Source organism: Trichechus manatus, unplaced genomic scaffold, assembly GCF_000243295.1.
Source record: "Trichechus manatus latirostris isolate Lorelei unplaced genomic scaffold, TriManLat1.0 scaffold00036, whole genome shotgun sequence".
In the NCBI taxonomy this organism is placed as follows: Eukaryota; Metazoa; Chordata; class Mammalia; order Sirenia; family Trichechidae; genus Trichechus; species Trichechus manatus.
Window position 1 is genome coordinate 17075501 of NW_004443972.1, and position 26309 is coordinate 17101809.

General features: G+C 35.0%; 1 protein-coding gene across 1 annotated transcript in view; it reads left to right on the top strand.

Moving 5' to 3' along the window:
• PSMD14 (proteasome 26S subunit, non-ATPase 14) overlaps window positions 1–26309 on the top strand; it is a 119341-nt gene that overhangs the window by 76239 nt on the left and 16793 nt on the right. Inside the window, exons 8-10 of the mRNA XM_023730459.1 lie at window positions 10307–10414; window positions 19915–19989; window positions 23638–23763. Of these exons, the coding sequence (XP_023586227.1) occupies window positions 10307–10414; window positions 19915–19989; window positions 23638–23763 (309 nt within the window). The remainder of the gene's footprint in view (window positions 1–10306; window positions 10415–19914; window positions 19990–23637; window positions 23764–26309) is intronic.

Genomic DNA, 26309 nt, shown 5'->3' on the forward strand with positions numbered 1-26309 from the left:
GTTAGGATTTACAACACATAGGATAATCACATCAGATCACAAAGTGGTGGACAACCACACAATACTGGGAATCATGGCCTAGCCAAGTTGATACACATTTTTTGTGGACACAGTTCAATCCACAACAAATACTGATGATCATTTAGGTCAAGTATGTATTCATACTGAGTGGGTTTTCTTGACAAATTTTTATTCAGTATGATCAGAAGTGGTCAATTAATTTTTAAAAATGCAATGTTTAGTTGCAGATCCGTTTATCAGCAGGTATTTCTTAAGCACACTTGACATGCCTGTATGCTAATGATTTTAGGATACAAAATGGTCCTGGTCTTTTTCAGAAGATAAGTCATATATGCATTTAGTGTCACTAGTGAGCAAGATAACATTCTATCAATTATGCACCGATTTGCTGCATTACGTATTAATACAGTACAAATTATATTGATGTTGCATGTTCCTATAACTAAGTATTAAATTGATTGCCAGAGAGAGAAATAATTTAACAAATATTTATTCAGAATCTTTTATGTGTCAGTACACAGTAAAGTATTACTCGTGTAGCAAACATTCCATAAAAAAATCGGTTGCTGTCAAGGCAATTCCGACTCATAGCGGTTCTGTAGGACAGAGTAGAACTGCACTATAGGGTTTCCAAGGCTGTAATCTCTACCGAAGCAGACTTCCATATCTTTCTCCCATGGAGCAACTGGTAGTCTGAACCTGCAACCTTTCAGTTAGCAGCTGAGCGCTTAACCACTGCACCACCAGGGCTCCGTCATAGTAAACATAGTAAATGCAAATTGAATTAGAAAAAAGGAGAAATCAGTATAGACTACACAAAATAGAAGAAACTTGAATTAGCTTTGAGGTGTGGGCAGGACTTCACTCAGAAAAGAGGTGTTTGTACCACGTCAGGAAGAACGTAGAAACAATACCTTTCTACGTGGTACTTGCCTCTTTGTTCATTCTTCTTTCACAGATATATTAGAATATAAAGTGAGTGTTTTTTTTTGTTGTTGTTTTTTAATCAGGATTTATAGAAAGATGGGGTCCTAAAAAGTAAATGCACATATAGGAGTAAAGAATGAATAAGACCTTACCTTATATTATTAGATATCTGGAAGATTGTGTCTTTTTCCAGGAAAAGAAATTTTACTGATTCAAGAAATTTTGTATTAGAAAGTTTTAAAATAATTTAAAATAATAGACTGAATATTTTTGAAAATTTTGCTAAAAACAAGTCTATAAATTATTAACTTTCTCACATTTTGGACGATGAAGGTAATGACAACGAAAGAAATGAAGACTTCTCTCTACTTGAATTTTGTACATCCTGACTTATTATGAATACTCTTCTGATCTAACTAATTTTTATTGAGCACCTACCATTTTCTAAGATATTTCCCTTGGGCATGCTGATGAAGAGAAAAATGAATATATCACGTTAGAATTCTGGCCTATGAAGTGATAAATGTATTGCACTTAAGCCATTTTGGGTTTTAGTCATCTGTTTATGTGTTCATCTCCCCCACTAGATTGGGACCCTTTTGAGGGGAGAAACTGTTTCATATCTTGGAATTTACATAGTGCTTGACAAGAAGAGGCTCTTCTTAAATGTTTATAAAATAGAATCAATGAATGAATATGTGTGGGTGATCAGTTTTTAGCATGTAAAAAAAAAAAGTTACTTTTGTGAGGTTTAGTAAATAATGTTTATATGTTAGCAATCATCATTTATTAAATGACTGAAATGTGGGATTGATATGGTTGGTTAGCCAGTTTTCTCATGGACATTAGTCTTGATGAATTCAAATCTTGTGTCATCAGCTAGAGTTCAAGTTTAACATGTCATTTTTCCTCCAAAAGGGGTGAAAGACTTTTAGAACAGTTGTTATTCGTAAGATTCTGTTTTGATCAATATCCCATGAGGATTGATTAGGACTGGGTAGTCTTAATCCCAGACTGTACACACACACACGCACACACACACAAATATCCCTTTTCTTGGTCTAGTTTTCCAGACTGAAGAGAAAAAATAGGAAATAAAAAATATAAAAATTCTATTTCCTCTCCTAATGCAGCTCTGTGAGCATATCCTTCCAACCTCTGGAACAAGATTAGTTACTATATTATCTTTTGTTTGCCTCCCGTTTTCCATTCTTATTATCAGTTTTATAACACTCTCAGATTTAATCTATGAGGATAACTGAGAAAATATTATAGGTGCTAATGTACCTACAGCAATTACTGATAAACCTAATAGTTTGTAACATTAGTTTAACTGATATGATCAGAAGTTGTCAGCTAGAAATGTAAAAGCAATTTTATGTTTAAAATCCTAAGAAGTGTAAATCTTATATATAACAGTTTTAAAATGTTCTTTTAATCTAGAGCTTCTATATTAGTAATATAATCTTTGAGCTAATTTATTATTCTTTAGTATTTGCTGTGTACTTTGAGTGATCTAAATGTGCTTCAAATTAGTTTGGTTCCAGCTGTTTCAGTAAAAATACAGGAAAACCTTTAAGAGAATGTCCCATTATCTATAAGAATATTGTTTATTGACTGTTTTGCTTTTTGAATGCTTTTCTTTCCCCAACCACCTAATTATCCTCAGTCATTCATTGAAGCAGACACTGTGTGCTAGACATACACTGGAGATCCAGAGAAGAACAAAACCTGCTCTCTGTCTTTCTGCCAGTTTTTGAACGAGGAAACTGAAACTATGACTTTGCATAAGGGGCATTTTCAGAGCCTGTATATATATATAAATACATATATATTTTAAGATTGTATTCAGAATGATTTGACCTAACCATTGTTAATTATGAGGATTTTTCTGGACCTGGGACTTAGTTTTGGCAGGTTTGATGTGTTTTTATCATTGTAATTCCTAAAGAGGATAGAATTGACTGTGGTAGTAAATTTTCTTCTAAATCATAGTTGATTACTCGGTGGTTATTCTTAGGTTATTAGTAAGCTGATTAATAGATGCCCACTGCAACTTTTCACATTCCAAATATCTTTATGCAGCTTTTATCCCAAACTGAACACAAGTCAGAGTTTTATGATGATAAGTTTTTCAGTTCAACATGCCATGGAAGACAGTATCTCATGAATTCAAAGCTGAGCAGCAGTGATGATTAAGAAAATGGGAAGAATATATATTGTTAAAGCTAGTGATTCGATTTTTTTGAGATTTTTTAACAGGAAAAAATAAACATGAATGGTTAAACTTTATACAGAATAGTAAAGAAAAATGCTTGGTTGGAACTTTTTGTTTCAATAGGTATTTATTCTGCACCATATGTGTGCCAGGTACTCTGCTAGGGATTAAGATACTCAGTGGTGAATGAGATACAAACTCTGCTGTCGAGTAACTGAATCTAATGGTGCTTTTCTTGCTTTTATGTTGTGATAATTATTATACCAGATAGGTTGGTGTTGAAGAGCACTGGCTTGGGCATGCTGTGTAGGTGTAAATCATAACAGTATCACTGAACTAGTTGAGTCATATCATTTAATGTATTCAAATTCTCTGAGCCTCAGTTTCTTCATCTATAAACTGGAAATATTAACAACCTCTTGGTTGTTGGGAAGATTAGACAAGTTAATTTCTATATAGTATTTAGTTAATAAACCAAATAAAAATACATAAAAGTGATACACAGCAAGGTAATTGAATTTCACATATTTTGTCCTACTGAAATGACTTTGCCTATTAAGAGATGGTAGATATATTTGCAGCTTTTTTGAAGATGGTGTTAGAACACAAGAAATACATGTAAGTCACCTATTCCCCTCACCCACCTGTCCCGCTGCAATGCTAACATGGTTGAGCCCTAGACTGTTTTTCCTTTACTTCATGTGGGACTGTCAACAAGGGTACCAGTGGTGTTGCTTTAATTTGTCTATTAAAAAAGGATCTGAAGTCACTTGTTCATTTTATATAGCCTGACTGACTAGCCACCAGATACAGTTGGCACTTGGGTTGATATCAGACCAGTGACCCGGAGATTAATAGTCTCTTGTAGCTCATTAACAGTCCCCTGAGGAGTCCAGTTTTTAAGTTCACTGTTTGTCACATGAGTCTAGAAATACCTATCATGCAGGAGTATCAAGATTCTAGGCATATTAAGTCATTTTTTAAAAGAGATAATAACATTCAGTATAACTATACACTTTTTTTCTTCTTAATTTTCTGTTGATGTTTTCATATGCCAAGCATCTATGGATGACAAATTTGTAATTCTGATTTGATTTTTAGGGTAACTTTTTTTCTAATCCCAACACTATATTACAGGAGCACAACTCGGCTTAACTACTGTGTCAGTTTGTGTCCTCCAAGAAACAGATGCCAAAATGGGATTAGACATGCAAGAGGTTTATTGGGGGAGATACTTGTGAAGGATAAAGGGGACAGGAAGCAGGAATAAATGGGGACAGCCTTCAGACTACAGCATAGTTCTAAGAACATTTCAGTCAGGCTGATGGGGCGTCCCAGAGATAAAGTTGCCCTTTAGAGGAATCCCTGTTTTGGCAGGAATGGCTAGATTCTAGAATCCCCACTGTGCTCAGTCATTGGCTGGGAGCAGCCCAGGGGAAGCATGACCTGGTGTGAACCCCCAGTGGGTCTAAAGGTGTAGCAGCTGGAGGTTGTCAGTCAGCTATGCTGTCCGCAGCAGGTTCTCTTGAAAGGAGATCTGAGCTGAGTAACTCTATGACCACCACAGTTAATAACAGCAAAAACTATAGTGGCAGGTAAACATGTATGATTTTATTTAATCCTCTTGACAACTCTGTGAGGTGTCTTTAATGAGCAAATGGAGATGTTGAGAAGTTAAATAAGTTGTCGTAGGTCACTTAGCTAGCAAGTGATAGAGCCAGAATTCTAACTTAGGCAGGATCCTGACACTGGCATGCCTCAAGCATTTAAACTCTGACACCATGCCGACTATGTGGGTACACTGTAAAAAAAAATTCTGCTGAACTTTATTTTATAACCTAAGTAAATTATTTTCATAATGTTTCATGAATTTAAAATATCTTTTGCTATACTAATTTTTAAAGATCAGTTCGTTTTCATTAAGGCATATATGCTTATAACTTGTGGCTATACTGTTTGAATTTTGATACGTGTCTTCACTTGTCAAAAAAAGTACATTATGCTAGTTACACCCCATCCCCCTTTTCTCCCAGTATATTGAAGTTGTACTACAGATCTCTGTCTACAGTAAGCAATTCTCCAAGGATGAAGAAAGAAAATGTACATACACATAGGAATTTCTTTTCCAGAGCTAAAATTGACATTTTATAAATAATTTCCGTGTTGCAAACTTGAGACTAAGAAATCACAGCAATTCAGTGATATGCATTTGGCATGAGTCAGTTTTAGTTCTTAGTGCTTTTCATTGGAAATGGCATAAAAAGTAAGATTTCTCTGAATTTTTTATGCTATGGGCTTAGAAGAGACATAAGATGTTTTTCTCTTATAGATGGCTGGCAGCGCATGGCAGCATAAGTAACGAAATGGTCACAAACCCCAGCAGTACTTCCTAGGTCACATGTGCCCTTAATTTTTAAAGAATCCAGAAACAACCTAAGCAGTTGATAACAGGTCATTTCTAGGTGATAAAGGGTATATGATATGGGGTGTTGCTTTTCTTTCCACACCTTGCATTTTTATAGTCATTTAGAGATATACTTTTATTGTGGGAGGCTTATATATTTTTAAATATGTGACCTAACTGGTAACTAGGTATTACCTTTTTTTTTTTTAATGTTGGACATTGATTTTGAGTGTTAAAATTTTTCTTTCAAGCTTTATGTTTTTATTATTTCAGTTCATTTTATATATATTTTAATGAGTTAACCTGTAAGGTTTTAGAAGATTCGATTATTTTAGGTCTTTTTTTCTTTTAAGCTCAAGAAAATGAATACATTGTAAATACTTAAAACATTGATCCTACTCTGTTTTAAACATTCCCATAATCATTACCTTCAGTATAGTGCAATTGAAAATGCCAAAGGCAGCTACTATGTGTGGGGGGTGGTGTGGGGGGGGGGTGGGAGATGTATTATGAATTATGTAAGTACTACCAGAGTGTATGTGCATCTTTCTTTAAAATATTTTTGTATTAAACTAATTTTAAGAGCTTTAATAAAAAAATAGCTTCCTTTAAATGAAAAACTTGGGAACTATAGATTTGTGCTTTAGAAATTTAGCCTGGTTTTTCCATGACCTGGCAATTGATATGAAAACATGAGTTTAAAAATGAATAGCATATTGGATGAACTGTACTATACTCCTGAAAGAAGCCAAAAAATTATGGATTAAACTGATAGCAAATAATTAAGAGTTTTTAGTCTTAAACTGTATTCATTATTAAAGTGAAATGATTAGGTCCTTGAACCTTGGGCATACTTGGAATAAATATGGAACACAGTTATTGTTTTTAATACTATTTTGCTTTTATAAGCTAAGACAGATGTAGAAAAAGATGCAGTTTTTATTTTGCATTGGCAGCTTCCAAATATTTAGTATCTATTTCCAAGAGTTGCAATTAGTAAAGCAACGATGGTACTGAAATCTGCACATCCCACAAGCTAATTATATTTGCAAGGTCAGAGTGAATACATATTTTCAGAAAAATAAAGGGTTATATAAATATGTGTCTTCTACTTGGCTGTTATATCACAGTTTGTTGATCTGGAGTATAATGTGTACAATTCACAAATTTGTCTGATAACAGAAAGTGGTGTGTGATTGTGTTTATTTTACTAACCAGTATATTCACAGCAATCACTTCCAAATATCTCTCCAGTAAAGATGTGTTAATTACAAAACAGACAAGGTCTTCTATTATATTAAAGCTACTAACAAGAAGACAGCAGGAATCACACATGTAAATAGCATCATCAACCCCTATTTTAGTCCTCTGTTTTGATCTGTGAGTTGCGCATAGACCAAAGGTGCTATTAAAGACTGAGTGTATGAAATAGGCAGCATTATATGAACAAAATTTATTCAACAAGAAAATAGACCTTTAACATGAATTTAACAAGCCTGAGAAATTATAAACTATCATATGCTGCAGATTCATGCAGTGATAATAAACAAAAAAGGAAAGTAAGAGGTTTCCCTACGCTAGCCAAACTGCTAATGGTTTTGTTATAAGCTGTCTCCTGTTGCAGTGACCTCTGAAAAGTCTCAAGGCACTTGTACCAGAAAAAATTAAATGGTCAGGCTGGTGAATAGAGATTCAATGTGGTGTGTAGGACTTCAGCATGGGAAAGAATTTTAAAGGTCTATCATCATATTCCTGAAAACATTGTTCAGACTTTAGCTTGGAGATTTTTGTTATTACATATTAAAGGAGGTAATGTTTTTGAGAAGTTTTTTGGGTTAAATTATTATTTGAATTTTTAAGACATAAACTGAACTGGTTTAATGTATATATACTTCAAACCTAACTGTTTAGGAAATTCAGATAGCTCCAAAAAATGAATTATTCCTCCTTGTCTCCCAATACCTTAATTAATCCTTGGAGGTTTTTTTCAGTCTGTTGTATCTAAGATTTCTGTTCTTAACCATGGAGTGACCACTTTGTTGTCATTCTGTTGCATCGTGTTGTAAATACACAAACATGGAGAAACGCCTTCAGCTTATACACACCTCCAAGTGCTCACTAGGGCTTTTTCTTGAATCTTAACTGTGGCATAATTAACACCTTCTTCACCCAGTGCTCATTAGTGCACTGGACAATAATGAGTCTATTTTGATAAGTTGCTCTAAAGGATAAACCCACTTATTCTTACAGTGCAAAAAGCAATTATAAAATTGTACAGAAATTAAAATGTAGGCTATCTTGCCATATTTATATTTTTATTGCGTACTAAATCTAATTTTGGTTTGCAGGTTGTTGAACATGTTAGTTTCCTTAAGACAGTTGCTATAGTGATGGCAGCAAATTCTTTTAATCTTGGTGTAAAGTATTCATTTCCTATTGGCTATCATATTGCTACTTAGGAATTGTCAATCTAAGCATGTAGGCCATCATTTATTAGTTGAACAGTATATTAAGACCTTGAATTTTTCTCTTAATTTCTAAAAAGAATTTAAAATTTTTAATTTCAGATTTGTTTTTAACAAATGATAATATCTACTTAGCTGGTATTTTCATTTCCTTTTTATGAAGTTTCACATCTGTTTATAATATTCTAGAGAAATATTACAGAGATTTCTTTTTGTGTAAAATAGCTGTCTGCTGTTTTAGTTTGAAAGCATTTAGTATAAAAATGTATATAGGCATTTTTGTCATGATATATAATGGAATTTTCATGGTTTTATAGGAGTGGTTTTTTTCTACAAATGCTTTTACTGAAATCTTAAAACGGAATCAAAGTATTCTAAAAACAATTGGACCAAACTGATACTTTGCTCTTAAATATTTACCATTAATAGTTAGGGTGGCAATTCTTAATTCTGTTTTTAAGTTGTATATCTCTTGCCTGTCAGAATGGTCACTTTTCCCCTCCTTTGCCCACATTTTAACTTGATCTTATTTTATGTGTTCTTTAGTAAACAAGTGATAAAATTTTTCTTTTACTTCTGTATAGTTTTTAAACAGTTATTTAAAGTTATTTATATGTTATCATCTGATCAAAGTGTTCTGATACTACTACCTGCTTTTATTATTGCTTAATGAAAAAATATGATTAGAACAATTTTAAATATAAAAGAGGTATAAACCTAAGCTAGGCCATATTGATTTGTAAATAAAATGTGAAAGTCGTGTGGATTCAGGTTACTGTATAAAAGGAAAAAAGAGTTTTCACAAACTGTTAAATTATTCATGTTCTGGGGATGCTGAGTTTTATTTTGAGACAGAAATCTATAGGGAAATTCAAACTGTTAGAAATAAAAGCAAAATTCACGTTGGTGTGTGTGTGTGTGTGTGTGTGTGTGTGTGTGTGTTTGTTTGTTTGTTTGTTTGTTTGTTTGTTTTGGCTGACCAGACTGGACAGAGACCTTGGATTGATTCACTTGTCATGATGTTTTGGTCTAAGTTTGTGCTGTTCACCCTTCATAGCAGCCTTTTAGAAATAGCAATTTTTCTTTTTCTTTAAACACTATTCTTTAAATATAACATGCAATAATACTTAGTATAAACTGATTTTTAGACTTGTTTAAACTTTAATTGACTTAACATGAAAATAATTTTTTTTTTTAGTATCCACAAACAATAGTTGTACAAATAAGAACAATCTAGTTGATAATGGCTTTTAAAACTTCGTCAAATCTCAGTTTTTCAGCATTTTTAAAGGCAAATTTAGAAAGAGTATTTTCCTGCCTTAAGATTTTTCTATGTGATTAATGTATTGAGTTGTATTCTCTTAGTAGTTGAGTTAAATTTTCTGAAAGAGGCATCTGCCTTAAAGTCACAGGACTTTAAGAATTCATAATGTTTAAAAGCTTTAACGAATTCTCTCAAATCCATAATGATGGGATAGTATGTGATTCTTGTTAAATCACTTAATGTATAAGAACTAACATTATATTGTATCATGTAAGAATTAGAAGTCTTTCTGTGCAGAAATAGTAAATACACTTAGCAGAAAGAGGATACCTATTGTTACTTCTTTACTCTGAACTTAGGACCCTGTCATTCTGTACCAGGTTCCTGGCTTAGAGCACAGATGACCTTGGTTTTCTTACATTGTGCCTCCTTTGCTTGACAGTGGCTTGGACATTTAAGCCATCAGACAAAGTATAAAGTCTTTCATAGTCACAAGAAGTAAAAGGTATCTGACTAGAAGAGAATACGTGGGGCAAGTGCCTTGCTGGTTGTAATTTTGTTGTCATTTCAAGTACTCTGGTGGTATAATTGATGTGACAGGGCTGGGCTTTAGATGTGGTCCCTTAGCTTGTGCTCACTTTCAGTTTTTGTTTCTCTTTGTCATTCATTTTGATTAGGTAAAATTTAGGTGACAAACATGCACACCAATGAAGGCTATTCATTATAAGTTCAGTAATCATGTATTTCAATAATAAAGATGCAAAGTTAATATTTTTCATATTGCTTCATGAAAGTTGTATTTATTGGTGTCACCTTACATTTCAAGGTAGAGGGTGGTGTGCTGATGGCACAGTCAGCAGGAGGTTCTTTTTTATTAATATTATAATTAAATGATTTTCTGGAAATAGGCCAGAAACAGATGCAAGTTGATCATGCTTTGTCCACTATTGCTTGGCATCATCACTTGCTTTTTAAAAGAGAATTGACCTGACACTTTGTTTTTACAGGTTGTTATTGATGCCTTCAGATTGATCAATGCTAATATGATGGTCTTAGGACATGAACCAAGACAAACAACTTCAAATCTGGGTCACTTAAACAAGCCATCCATCCAGGTAATGCCTTCTAAAACTCTGTTTAACATTTAAAAGCCTGCTATATGTAGTCATTTCAAGACCTTATTCTTAGCATTTTAATTTACTTGTTATTAATTTTTACTGTTCTTTAAAAGAGGATTATGGAAATATTGCTGCAGAAGTTAAATTGGCTCATCTTTGAGTCAATTTTAGGTGAGATCTTTAATTAAACTTTCTAACCATATTTTCAGGATACCCTTTTTGGGAGCATAGTAGAGCCTGTATCTTGGGAGTACCTTCCAGCTTTGCATGGTTAGCCTTGTAGAAAAGGACAGTAGGAGTTTCAGACAGAGCGTATTAGCTATCATCATTGATTGGTTAGAAGACATTTCTTATAGCTGCAAATAATAGAGTAACATTTAAGAGGTCCCCAGAAACAGTTCTTAAATAATACTTGAAATTTTCTACCTTTTTTTGTTTAATCACCACCTTTAAAAAAAATAGTATAAAACACATCTGTGCATTACTTTTGATTAGAGTTTATATCTTGTTTTTTAATAGTGATACTAACCACCATTATTGGAGTTACTGGTATTTATATGCTTAATATCCTCTTGAGTGACTAATATTTTCTTTGTATCATTCATATGCCTCATTGTTTTTACACAGATCTTTATTGTCTGCAAAAATTATTTTAAATGTGTTTTTAAATGCACCAATACCTATGTCTATGTAGTTAATTGTTTCTCTGAAGATTAATTGAAGGACAGAAATAGCATGTTTGGTTAAATAGAGCACATAAGACAAAGACATTATAGTAGCTATTGTGGCTCCTCCTCTGAAACCTTGTTCTGTGGTACCATTGTCTTTGGGGAGTTGTGGTTTTGACAGTTGACCATTGTGAAGCCTAGGTTACACTTTGATAACTTTATACTTTTAGACACTTATTTTTGCCAACAATCACTCATCCGAAATCTCTATCAGAGGGAAATGTTTTGTTTCAAAGGATTGAGGTGTGTTGCTTTTGAAAAGAATTTTTTTTACAAGTCAGAGAAAACTGCAAAGTATAATGAGTATGAAATAAGCAACCAGTGTTTTTGATTGGGTACAGACAAGCCTGTGCTTGCTTGTTTCAAGAGAATATATTATTGAACCTTTTTAGCCTGTGATAATGACCTTCTTATAAACCACCATAGCATCATATGGCTTCATTATTTTTTGCAAAAGGTTAAATAGCATCTTACAATCTAAGGTCATTGTGATTACCACATGGTATATTTCTGCCAGAAGTTTTTACTAATTGCAAGTCAACAGCCACCTGTTGCAGATTTTGTCTTTTAAATTAAAACACTGCTTTCTAACCTTAAAAACAGAGTACGATTGATATGAAAATCTGTTTTCTTTCTATGTTAGCCCAGTTTGTCTGTTTTTTTTGGTCCTGCCTTATATCCTGTGAAATTTAAGATCGACTTAATAAAGCAGGTTCTAAACCTAAGTTAAAAAGACCTGTGTATGTAACAGCTATAGCATCATTGTTTTCCTTTCATTTTAGTTTGTTTTGCCTTCCAATTAAAATCTGTAAATATATTTCTTTCACAGTTTATATAGCGCCCATCAGAATGACATCTCTCTGGGTGCTTTACAATTTTAAGACAATTTCAATATTAAAACACTCAAATGGGATCAAGCCAAAAAGTGACAGAACAGAGCCACACCTTAAAACACTTTATTTGTCTAAGAAAAGCTAGAAGGAAATCAACCCAGAAGAACCTGAAGTGAGTGGTAATATCCACAATAAAATTTTAATGTATGTTAGAAAGTCTTTAACTCAGAGATCAGAAGCTTTTTGGAAATGCCATGCCTTTTGAGTTAGCTAGTGTTAAGAGGGACCTTGCTCCTAAGCCACCTTTCAAATAGTAGGAATAGAAGTGTGACAGCAACCATCAGCATACGTGCTGGTGATCACTAATGCTTTTCTAACACCAATTAATATTACACTTAAAGTAGTGGGAGGAAATTGTGATTATATTGTAGACTACTATTTAATAATATGCTAAGTGAGAAAAATTGTAAAATAGGATATACAAGTTCTCCTTTTCATAAATACCTATTTTATAAAGTGTGCTTATATACAGTCAATCCTCATTATTTATGGATTCCATATTTGCAGATTTGTCTACCTGCTAAAATTAATTCGTAACTCAAAATCAATACTCCGGGTGCTTTCATGGTCATGCTATATGGACAAATACAAATTAGAAAGAAGAGAGAGGCTTAATTCTCCATATTGAAAAACAGGAAGAGACTTTCCTCCTTTTCTTGAGTATTTACTTTAGAAAACTTGGAATTTTAAGTTCTTCCTCTGCTTCTTTGAAATGTATATAAATTGTTTTAAAGTCTAGTTAAGCCTCTTGCCAGTTTTAACAACCCAAGAATGTTTCCTCAAGGACATGAAAGCCATCCTTCTGAAATGTAATCTTTCGAGGAAGAAAGATAGCACCCCTGTCTCTCAGTTTCCTGGGAAGATAGGAGCCTGACTTTCAGCTGGCACTTGGCTCCAAGTTGCAAACCTACCTTCAGTCATAAAAATAAATTAATTTTTTTCCTTTTTGGATAAAGGCAGTTAGTAAATAGGTGGTTATTCTAATTACCAGGTGAATTTAGGATGAACTGTATAACATATGGTGTTGACAGTTCCTCTTACGTGAGGACTAGCTTTATTCAGGCGTGAGTTAAAGTACTGTTGGCTATGAATTCAATGTTAATGAATCAGCAATATATATTAAACAGAAACACACATAAAACAAGATTATGTATTCATCTGTTGACAAAAATGTTGTGATCAGAGGCTCACAGGAACTAAACCCTGTATTTGCTTTAGAGCAGTGGTCCAGTATTTGCAAATTCAGTGCTAATGGTGACTTTATAGATCATAACTACCACAAATAACAGGAATCACCTGTAATTACATTTACACCAAGTTGTTAGTATTGATTACCTCTGGGTGGTAGGATAATGGAATTTTTTTTTTGTATATTTCCTTGCCCATATTTCTTAAACTGTACAGTAAAACATATTGCTTTTAGAAAATACTATTTTTAAAGCACTAATGGTAATTAATGTTGCAGATATTTACCATCAGACAAAGCTAATAGACAAAATTTATATTCATTTTCATGTTTCATGTAAGAAAAAAGCATTAATAATTCTGATAAGAGGAAAAATATAATGCTTATACTATAAGCTTTTATAGTATTCTGTGCTTGGAACATCTGGTTTCACCAGTATTGAAGGTAAACTAGCATTTATTTAATGACTAGATTTTTTAAACAATTTTATTAACTATTCAGTGTCATCTTAGATTTATAAGACAGCAGTACCACAGTAAATATGAAGATTGGTTGTCAACCTCATGGAAATTTAGTAACTATTAATGCCTGGATGCATTGTGCTAGGGCTGTGAGTCTCTTAGCGTAGCCATGAGTACAAGTACGTTGTCTCATAAACTATTCGGAAAACATTGTATTCAGTAGTTATTGAATGGTTTTAAAACAGTTGCACTGGAAGAAACCATTGTGGCCATTTTGCAGGTGAGGAAACTGAGGCCCAGAAAGTGTGTGAGTTATCCAGGTCATTCCGTGGGTTAATGTAGGAACTGGTACTCATAGCCAAGTCTCCTCATTATTTTATACTATAGCTGGAAGTTTATTTAATTAATTTTTTCATAGGTAATATATGTATATAGTTCAAAATTTTAAAAATACAAAAAGGTATTTAGCAAAAACCCCCTTCCACCTTTGCCCTCTGCAGCCTAGTTCTCCATTCTAGAAGTAACCATTATTCCCATGGTTTGTTTCCTTTAGAGTTATTCTGTTTATATACACAAAGCATCATTTTAAAATTGATTTAATGGATATCATTTATCACTACATTTTCAGTTTATCAGGGTAAAATACAGTGAAACCTGTGAGAGCCAGAAATCAACAGGACTGCGTGTTTTTCCAGGTCTCACAAGTTTCCCAGCTTTGACAGGGTGCAGTCTTACAACTTTGCTATCGCTCCTTTTAGTGGAAAATATTTGAGTTTTCCTTCTCTGACAGTTTTCCATCTTACAGAGGTTCCAGGTTTCACAGGTTTTACTGTAATTGAAGGTAAACAAATTTATCTTTAGGTCTAAACATACCTTACTTTTTCAGAGCATGAAACTTTTTTAACCTATCAAGAACTTATGAATAAGTTATATATAATTCATAAGCTATATGTTTTATAATACATCTGCTTTTCCACAGCAGTGGCTATATGGAGGTATAAGATAACTTCTAACCTCTTAGTGGTCTAGGCAATGTCAGTGACATGATTAGGGTGGGTTTTAGTTGCTTTTATTATCTGACATAGTCATTATGCAGAAGGTGTTTCACTCCAAGCCACTTAAATAGGGGATCTTATTATATGACCTGTGGTCAGTGGTCCCTTTATGTAAAACTTAGGATTCTACACAATTCCATTCAACCTGGCACCACAACTGCCTCTCATAAACTGCCTATACTTCCATTCCATAGTTTCTACCACCTTTGCTCATAACATCACTGCAGTTCTAGGTTTCATACTTCTCAACTATTATTTATGCTCTAGTGATTTTATCCAATTTCAGAAATTCATTGGGATTAGATACCTGTTCTCACAGAGACATTTCTAATACTTAAATTAATAATTCATATGAATGAATGAATGAATATAGAGATACAAATAATTCAAAATGGTGGTTAATTTTGAAGTTTATTTCACCATGATGAATATTTGTATACTTGTTTTGAATGTATTACACCAACAAAATTATAAAGCTTCACTCTAAAGATTGACTAAAGAAGTATAAAAATAACTTGGAAGTTAATCAGAGGATCTAAAACTCCTCGTCTCATTCCTCCTCCAAGCCGTTTTTTCTCTGAATAGATAGCCTCTTAGACTGCTGCTGGCTACTGACCTAGGCAGAAATTCCTTCTCTGAAAGGTTGGCAGGCTTTAAGCAAAGAAAGACAGGGTAAGGATGTCTAAGAAGCAAATAAGCTAAGTGCTATTAGCAAATTCAGAATATATTGTCTTAGAAACGGTGCTGTAAAAAGTGGCTAGGTCGCGATGAGTTGGAATTGACTCAGCGGCCACGGGTTTAGTTTCCTAGGTTAGCCAGTGAAAGCTTATTTAGCCCACAATATATAATACTATAGAAGAGAGCCATTTTTTATAACAGTGCTTCTGTGAGAAACTTCAGATTTCAAACAGCCGAGTAATAAATGAACTTTGGGACCATACCTCGTTTTAATGAAGAATTGCCTAAATTTTCCGAAGTCTGTCGTATGTTTGTTAAGTGTAAATTAAGAAGTTAAGTATGAAATTTTTAGAAATTTCCTAGCAATAACCTTCTTCTTTATCTGCCTGATAGATGGTGGCATTTGTTACTATGTTGTATGTTTTATTTGAAGTTTGACCCTTTCAAAAGGTTAGTCTCCTCCTTGATAAAACTAATCTTATACTTGGCATATGCTGCCAGAGTTTGTGATTATGTTGGTTAGATTGGTTGATTTGAGAGAATATATTATTCTCTGAGCTAAACAGGCTGTTCTTTTTGAGCTCATGTGGAAGGAGTACTTAATGCATGGTCAGCTTAGTTATAATTCGAGGTGAATGTACAGAAGGTAAATAAGTGAAATTGGAAAACTGCTTGAGGATATCATTTGATTTAAACTTATATTTGCTTTGTTATTATTATGGCTGTTAATCTTTCATGCTCCTGTGTTTGTTTTGGTGTCCCTGGGTAGTACAAACAGTTAATGCACTTGACTGCTAACTGACAGGTTGGAGGTTCAAGTCCACCCAGAGGCACCTCAAAAGAAATCCCTGGCAATCTACTTCCAAAAAATCAACCACTGAAAACTCTGTGGAGCACAGCTTTATTCCGACACACATGGGGTCACCATGAGTTGGAATCAAACTTGACAGCACTGATGTTAATTTTACTACTGTTAAGTCCCTGGATTTATGGTGTCCAATTTAGGGACAACTTGTATTTGCCCTTTAATGTTATATAAATTTGCCCTCACTTTGAAGCAATTGATACTCGCAACAACTTCTTCATGACAGTCACCTTCACTTGTTGCACATGCAGCTTTTAAATCATTGAAAAGACTTCAAGCCTTTTCTTGCATGAAAGTAAGGCTAAATAAGAGCCATATGCACCTGTTCGGACTTACCTACTTACCTACAAATTTGGCTTAAAGACACAGGAACAGATCTCATTCGTAACCTGGGGACTGCCTGTACTTTTATCTAAATGTAATTGAAAATTAAGGAGGTAGTGTCTTCAAATACTAACTTGTATATTTCAGCAATACAGTTAATCTCCAACATGGGCCCATTGACAGTTTTCGTATTTACTGACCACAGCTGTTTTCAGTTCTATGGCCACCATGTAGAATTGTGTAGTTAGGGCATGGGACAAAGGTGCTTGGATGAGGCGGCGATTGGGGCCTGAAATCTAGGTCAAACTCCACTCTCCATCTAGGCTGTGTCTGCTTGGAAGACGGGATGCTTTTTTCTAATTCTTTCACTACATGTATGCACTTCTAATTTGCTCAGTGATGAATACAAATTAAAGAAGACCCTGATTACTTCCATTTTTGATCTGCACAGTATAGAATTTTTACGTGCTGAAATTTAATTCACTGTTCCGAAACCCTGGTGGTGCAGTGGTTAAGAGCTATGGCTGCTAACCAAAAGGTCGGCGGTTTGAATCTACCAGGTGCTCCTTGGAAACTCCATGGGGCAGTTCTTCTCTGTCCTTAGGGTCGCTATGAGTCAGAATTGACTCAGTGGCAATGGATTTGGTTTTTAAAGATTATTGAATGGATAAGGATTTAATACATAGTACTTAAATTTCGTATATAAACATTTTAAACTACCACTTCCTATGGAATTTCATAGCACAGTTTTATAGCAGACATTAAGAGTATAAGAATGCATTGTTATAGTACATATCTAAAATATTTTAATACTTGATGGAGTGATTTTTGCTAGGAAAGCTTATAGATAAGACTATGCTTTATTCTCATCCTGATCCTAAAAGTACATAGATTCAATCCAAGAATTTCCTAAGATAACATCATGTCTTAGTCATCTAGTGCTGCTCTAACAGAAATACCACGAGTGGATGGCTTTAACAAAGAGAAATTTATTCTGTCACAGTCCAGTAGGCTGCAAGTCCAAATTCAGGGTGTCAGCTCCAGGGGAAGCCTTTCTCTTCTCTGTCGGCTCTGTCGGGAAGGTCCTTGTCATCAGTCTTCCCTTGGTCTGGGAACATCTCAGTGCAGGAACATCAGGTCCAAAGGACACGCTTTGCTCCTGGCACTGCTTTGTTGGTGGTGTGAGGTTCCCATGTGTCTCTGCTCACTTCTGTCTTTTATATCTCAAAAGAGATTGGATTAAAACAATATCTAATCTTGTAGATGTCACCAGTATAACCTCGTCATAGTGATAGAGTTTACAACACATAAGGAGATCACATATAACCTCATCATAGTGATAAAGAGTTTACAACACATAAGGAAATCATATCAGATTACACAATCATATACAATACTGGGAATCATGACCTAGTCAAGTTGACAAATATTTTTGGGGGACACAATTCAATCCATGACAATATGGTGTGTTTGGAGTCAAAATGACCTGAGTTCAAATCTTAACTCTGTCTTTTAATGGGTGTAAAAATGGCGTGGGGGCAGCGACTGACCTCCTCTAACTTCAAAGGGGGAAGGAGAATCAAAATCAACAGCCCAAGGCTGATTCACATGAGGCAGAGGTCAGACATGCCTCCTGTCTCTGCCATCTTTACCAATTCTGACCTCAGTCATACCCCCTGTGGCACTCTCTACTTCTCTGCGTAGTTTGATAATTCATTGCAATGGCCACACAGAACTCACAGACAATACTTACGATTATGGGGTTTATTAGGGACGTAACAGGTTACAGTTCAAGTTCAGGAACACTCAGGATACAGTTCTTCATCAGGACCTCTCTCTGGCCCTCTGCCTCTGCCCTGCTTGGGCAAGTGTTACAAAGCTCTTTTAACTCTGCCGATAAGTGCACAGAGGCACCCCACTCTGCCAGTAACCCTCCCTCGAAACCGCTCAGCTCTAGCTCCACCAGAGGCCCAGAGGCACCCTACTCCACCAGCAAGCCTTCTGCCCAGAGGCACTCAGCTTTCTCGCTCTGTGGGCCGGGAAGCCCACTGCACTGTCTCCTGCCAGTCTCTCCACCACCACTTCTTACTGTCTTGTGTTACAGCTGTCTCTCTTTTCTCTCTCTCTCAGTCTCCTGGTTCCAGGAGCTTCTCAGCACAGGGATCCTGGGTCCAAAGGGCACACTTCAGTCTTGGCTCTCCTTCCTTGATGGTGGTGGGATCCTTTTCCTGCTCTGGAATTGGCTCTTTTTTAAGCTTAGCAGGATGGCAGAATTGACCAATCCCCTTGGTAGGCCACAATTACCTTATTTGCACAATCCTACCTAGTCACTTGGGTGGGAGTTACAAGACCATGGTGAGAAAGGCCACACAAAAGTGATCCATTGCAGTGCAATAGGTAGCAAATGGGGACACATTAAGATTTTTGAATTTTATTTTCCTAATCTGTCAGAATACAAATGGAATCAGCCTGCCTTACTGGTTGTTACGAAGATTAAAAGACATAATATGTAAAGCAGATACTAGATGCTCATTAAATGTTCACTTCTCTACCCCTTCTTCCTCCACCTCAACACCATAAGACCTAATTAGAGAGCTTAGAGAGTGTGTTAACCGTTTGCACCACCCAGGAACTCCAGAGTCCCCTAGAATTCATAAAATCAGTTTTCCAAAGAAAACAATGCTGAGGAAATCTTTACTTTGGTCTTTGGTTGTGTAGACTGTCAAACAACTTCATGAAAAATTCATAAAATCAGTTTTAATAAATTATAAATTATGAATAACTAATTTATAATTTAGATTATGATGAGGTCATAACCTTATCTCCAACTCTGAGCAAGGCTACTGAAGCTGTTGAATTTGTGTTGCCATAGTCCCTGGGTGGTGCAGACGATTAAGTGCTTGGCTACTAACCGAAAGGTTGGTGGTTCGAATCCACCCAGAGGTGCCTCAGAAGAAAATCCTGGCAATCTACTTCTAAATGATCACAGCCCTTAAAAACCCTATGGAGCACAATTCTACTCTGAAACACATGGGGTCACCACCATGAGTAAGAATGGACTCAACAGTAGTTAGTTTTATATCATGCTTTGAAGAATGTGTGCCCCATCCCTCTAAACCTCACTTCTAAACCTGCAGGTGAGAAAAATATTTCAGATTTAATCTTAACTTATTTAGGATAAAATTTCTTTTTTTAGAGGATGGTAAAGGTATTGTCTCAGGATATATCATCAGTTTCAAACAGTTGTATTCATTTTATTAGATGAAAAATACTAATTTGTCCTTTTTCCACTCATTTACTTATATAGGCATTAATTCATGGACTAAACAGACATTATTACTCCATTACCATTAACTATCGGAAAAATGAACTGGAACAGAAGGTAAGTTTAAATTTTTATTTTAGAGGAGGAAAAAGTTTTTAAAATTGTTTAAACTATTACCTAATTTGAGTTGTTAACCTCTTGCATTTTCCATTCCTGATGAATTAAAGCATAAAATAAAGGAATATCTTATTGGACATATTGAAAGACATATTTTACTTTATTGGTAGGTGCTAAAACAGGAGAGAAAGTAGGAAACAAAGCATTATTCCAGTTTGGTTTTATAATAAATTATAAAAAGCTTTCTTATAGATCTGTGATTTTCTGATTAGTTCATCTTGCTTAATAAAATGACTTTTGGTAACTATATTATTGAAAAACTAGCTTTCCAAATTTGAGAAGACTAAATTAGATTGTAATTGCATAGTACTTTTTAAAAACATACATGCTTATAAACTAAAGGTGAGTCATAAAGGAAATACAGATTAAATTTTCACATTTTTAGAGCTAGAATGTTATAATCCCTTTTTATACCAGGCAGTTTTCAATTTTGTTTATTTTTAAAATTACTATTTTGGTGGATTTTGTTTGTTTCTACTATTATAGGATTATTTCAAGTACAGTTTTTCTGTCTAATAATGCCAAATATTTAACTCTGCCTATTGCTTTTTGAAATTACTCTCTGAACTGCCTTTTTTCTTTACTATTACAGTTAGTTGTTCTCCAAATTAGTTTCTTGTATTTCTTCCTGGAAAAGACTTTTTTTAGAACACTGAGTTTATCATTGACAGCCTGTAAGTTTTGGTTCCTGCTTGTACTCTCAATTTCAGATGTGATAAGTAATCAGTAGCAAACAAGACTAATCTTACTAGTTTAAACTGTTCATCATAGAGGTGCCTTAGAAGGGTATTCTGGTGCATGTGATGAGGAGGTAGAGTAGGTTGGGCTCTCCAGACCTACCCCCCTTCTGACTAGATCACCTCCATTTTTAATGTCATTTATATATTGGGGGAAGAATGTACTGTGTAAGATTTTCTTTGAAAGAAGAGTTCTGCTTTTTATTGTTGTTGTTATTAAGTTCAATAAACCTCTGTTCTAAAAGTCAAAGCCACCCACAACCTCACCTGAAGGACGACCTACATGCTTTAGCATAGTGTTGCATGAAGGGCTGCAGAGGACAGTTCCCCGTTGGCCTGAGGAGAGACACACAGAGACACTAAAGCTGTCTTTGAGCTGCTTGCTTATATTCCAAAGTTTACTCCTGCTGTAGGTTTAGTTGATTGCTTAAAGTACATTTTTCAATACTTATTTTTTAATTTTATATAGAATGGGTATAGACCATGAAAAAGACACCAATAGATATAAACTGAGAAATTTATTCAGAAATTTAGAGATACAAATATTTTGTCAGTCTGGTACCAACCATTTGGAAATATCCAGCTAATTACATCAATTTTTCTTTTTTTTTTTTTTTGCATTCTGTATACTTAGCCACCATCCTTGACATAAAAAACACACGTATAAATATAAATTAATTAATGTTATATTTATGTTCCTAATAGCTCAGTTCATCTGCTTTCTCAGTAACAAAAGCCCTGCCTTTACTCTTACCCAGCCAACCTGTATACTTTACCCCAACCCTTACCTGAGGATCCCAGTGGATTCCTTGTGCAAGCGTGGTAGGAATATCCTACTGCTCTGAGGAAACTTTCTTTTGAAGTGATAGGGGAATATAGATCCCAACACTTAATTATAGGTAGCTTTATAGCATTGGTAGTTGCAGCTGCACCAGAATTTTCCAAGAATCTATTTTCTAGAAAAGTATCAGTGGAGAAGATGGAGTGTAACCAAAGAAAGTGGAGTCACCTGTGCAGGTTTTGCCCATTTTTTTCAGGGCTTCAAACCAATTTGTTCCTGTTTGAACCCCTGCTGAGAATTTGCATTTCTAACAAGTTCCCAGGCAAGGCTGATGCTGCTGGTTAGGGACCAGCTCTGAGAACTACGAGTAGAGTAGTGGTTCTCAGAATTTATTATACATAAGAATCACCTGGGGATCTTGTTAAACTGTAGATTCTGATTCAGTATATCTGTGATGAAAATGCAAATTCTCAGCAGGGGTTTCAACCAGAACGAACCAGTTCAAAGCCCCGATTTTTTTTTTTTTTTTGCAAACTACATTTACCCCTGTGGGCCCTAGGAAGGGGTAGGAGAATTCAGAGCTTTTTATGTTGAAAATCATAGGTGATTTTGACATGCAGTTTATTCTCCAGTGTAAGGTGAGCTTTCTACCACACATAGCTACAAACCTCTAAACAACTAGGGTAATTTTTTAAAACTGACACCCATACACTTCCAAGTATGTCTTTAGATTCTCATGGCCCATGAATCACATTTAAAGTGTACTGGTTCTAATGGCAAAATGACAACATTTTGTAGCCACTGTATTACTCATTTTGCATAATTTTATCAATCATTAAAAATAAACTTATTTAATGGTAGTTCTCAATTGAAGAACATTTACAGAGTAGGGCTATGGTGAGGACTTTAAGTAAAACTGTCTCAAGAATCTAAACTTGAGAACTTAGAGACTTCCAAGAACATGTATTCCCAATTTGAGAAGCATTGAACTAAGGTGCTTACTTTCATAATCACTAAAATAGGGCCAGGGAAGCCCTGTGGTGGCACAGTGGTTAAATTCTTTGCTGCTAACTGAAAGGTTCGTAGTTCAAACCTACTCAGTGGCTCCCCACAAGAGAAAAGACCTGGCAATCTGCTCCTGTAAAGATTACAGCCTAGAAAACCCCATGAGGCAGTATTATTACTCTGTCACATTGGGTCACTGTGAGTTGAAAATCAACTCGATGGCACCTAACAACAACAAAATAGGGCCAGACCCCAGTTTCCTGATGTGGTTGCAACTAGATGGATCAGTGATTTACTTCCCACCTTTATGGCTTTTCATTTTTTGACAATAAAGAAATTTTAACTTTTAAAATTATAGATCAAATTTCAGAATTTGAAAGAATTTAAAGATTATCTAAGCCTTTGGTTCATAGATGTGTAACTGAGGCTCAGAGAGATTATTAACACAAGGGTACTCAGTAAATAGGGCATTTACCTCCTTATCTTGACATTTGAAAGCTAGGCTATATGAAATATTAGAATTCCTTGTGTCTAACATAGGAGTTTCATCCATTCGTTGATTCAACAGATATTTATTGAGTATCTGCTATGATTAGAATCTAGACCCTCATGAGCTTGAAGTAAACAAGGCAAAGTTCCTGCACTCGTGATTTCTTTTTAGTGGCAAAGAGATGCAATAGACAAGTAAACAAAAATTTTAGGTGTTGATAAGTGTTATAAAAATAATCAAGTAAGTTAAGGGAAGAAGGATTTCTTTTTAAGATAGTATAGGATGGCTTTTTAGATAGCATGGTCAGAAGGCATCTGTCTCTAAGGAAGTACGGAAAGTAAGCCGTGCAAAGATAAGGAGAATAGCCTTCTAGGTAGAAGGACAGTAAACGCAAAGGCATAGGGTTGGAACACTCCTTAGGTTATGTTAATTTAAATTTAAGAGAATTTTTACCAAATTTATTTGAATTATTAAGTTTAAATTTATTAATTCTCAAAGCTTTTTGTGCAGTTTCTCAGGACAAGTGAAGGGACTGTCCTCAGTGTAGGAAATTAATTATTCTTTATGTTTTTTAGATGTTGCTAAATTTGCATAAGAAGAGTTGGATGGAAGGTTTGACACTTCAGGACTACAGTGAACATTGTAAACACAATGAATCAGTGGTAAAAGAGATGTTGGAATTAGCCAAGAATTACAATAAGGTAAAATTTACTTCCAACATTTGTCTCTTATAATCTTTGGAGTATGTACGATTAGATTTCAAGTATTGTATAAATATAAATAGCTAAAAACAGAGTAGCCTATTTTGTGGACCAGGGACTGGCAAACTTTTTCTGTAAATGGCCAGATAGTAAATATTTTAGATTTTGCGGACCATCCAATCTCTGTGTTAACTATGGAACTCTGCCACTGTGGTGCAAAAGCAGCCATGGACGATATTTAAATGAATACGTGCGGCTGTGTTCCAGTAAAACTTCGTTTACTAAAACAGGCAGCTGGCCAGATTTGGCCTGTGGGCTATAGTTTGCCATCCCCGGTCGCAGACCACATAAAATAGTCTATATTTGAAATCTCTTCGTTATTTCCGGGTGGGCGGGGATGCTTTTTCTTGCACAGGAATGGGAGTGAGGAGATGTATACAACCACAACAGCCTTAATACTTACTGCATATAATTTATTTTATGAACTTTTCTATTTCTCATTTAATAAGTATTTATTGAAAACCTACTATGTGCCAGGCACTGAGCTATAGTGAGAAGCAAGACACACAAGGTCCCTGTCCTCAAAGAACTTTCTGATGGGAGAATCAAAAAGTAAACAAATAAATACAACATAACACATCGTGATTAGAGCTATGAAGAAACTAAACAGGATGATACAAACAAGAGTAACTGGGGGAGACCACTTTATATAGAGGCTATTAAAAAAAAAGTCATATTTTATAAAAATGTTTATTGTGTGCTAAAATATATGTGGCCATGATAATATTTTTGTTCATAGATTTATGTTCTTTTATACTTCTGAAATTAGAACATACTTCAGATATGACTAAAACATATCTTCCATGTTTTCCAGGTTTTTAAACCAAAACTCTCATTAAAAAATAGATTTTACATTTTGACCCAGTGCATACAAATGTATGTGTATGTGTGTGTCTGTAATTGAAACAAAAGTTTTGTGAAACAGTATTTACCCTTACTACATGTGATATATTCTCTTTTTCCTTTGACCCCATTTTATTCTGTTTCAGTTATATACTTACATGCATATACACACATATACATATAGTTTGCAACCCACTAATGGGTTGAAAACCTGCAGTTTGAAAAACACGTTGATACCTTATGTAATGTTATATTTATAAATATTTATTGAATATCTCCTGTGCACATTGCTGTGACAAACAGAGATCTTCTCCTCATTTATAGTAAAATAGGAGTGGTAAGACAGTTCATAAATAACCAGAATACTAGGCCACAATCAGTCTGTTCCATAACATCGTTCACAGACCAGCAGCATCACCATTACCTGGGATCTTGTTAGACGTGCAGACTTCCAGGCCCCACCTCAGGCATACTGAATCAGAATCTGTATTTTAGCAAGACTTTAGGAGATTTGTATGTTCATTGAAGTTAGAAGCTAGAGAAACATTGCCATAGAGAAGTGCTGTGGGAGTTACTTTCAATTGAGGGAGATCCAGGATGCTGTCTTTGAGAATAACAACATTTAAAGTAGGCTTTAAAGCCTAGTAAGATTTGGACATTCAGGGGAATGTCTCTGTGGGCAAAATAAACATCATGGGTAAAGACTAGGAAACAGAAAATGTATAGGACATGTTTAGGAAACAGTGTATGGGGTAGAGTAGTACATGAGGGTGAGTAGTGGGAAATAAAGTTTTTAAAAGTTGATTGAGGACAAGTAAAAGAATTTGGAATATCAGGATAAGAGTGATTTTTGAGCAGGGGCACCATATGCCCGGAACCTGATTTTAGAAACATAATTTGACAGCAGTATAGAAGTAAGGAACCCTGGTGGCACAACGGTTAAGCACATGGCTGCTAACAGAAAGGTTTGCAGTTCGAACCCACCAACTACTCTGCAGGAGAAAGATGTGGCAGTCAGCTTCTGTAAAGATTACAGCCTTGGAAACCCTATGGGGCAGGTCTACTCTGTCCTGTAGGGTCACTATGAGACTTGATGGCAAGAGGTTGAGGTTTTTTGTTTTTAAATAGAAGTAGTAATGCTGTAAGGAGAGATTTGAAATGGAGATTCTATTTAGGACACAAGCTTGCTGTTACCCAAACAAAAGGCCCTAAGTGTCTTGATTATCATAGTGGCTGTGGGAATGGAGGCATCAGTCGGTAAATAAATAAAACGTAGCACTAGTTGGATAAATGAGGCAAAGAAGGAGGAATCAAAAATGAATTCAAGGTTTCCTCCGTAGAGGACTAGAAGGATATTAGTATCATTAACATTTTCAGTAGAAGTAGAAAGATTGAGGAAGGAGAAAGGAGTTCCATTTAAAACAAGCAGTTAGGAATTTGGGACTAAATATTAATGATAAGAGCTAGAGCTTGAAATCTTTTTTTTTTTTTTTTCTTTTATTGTACTTTAGATGAAGGTTTGCAGAGCAAACTAGTTTCTCATTAAATATACATAAACTGTTTTGTGACATTCGTTGCCAACGCCATGACATGTCAACAGTCTCTCCTTCTGGACCTTGGGTTCCCCATTACCAGCTTCCCTG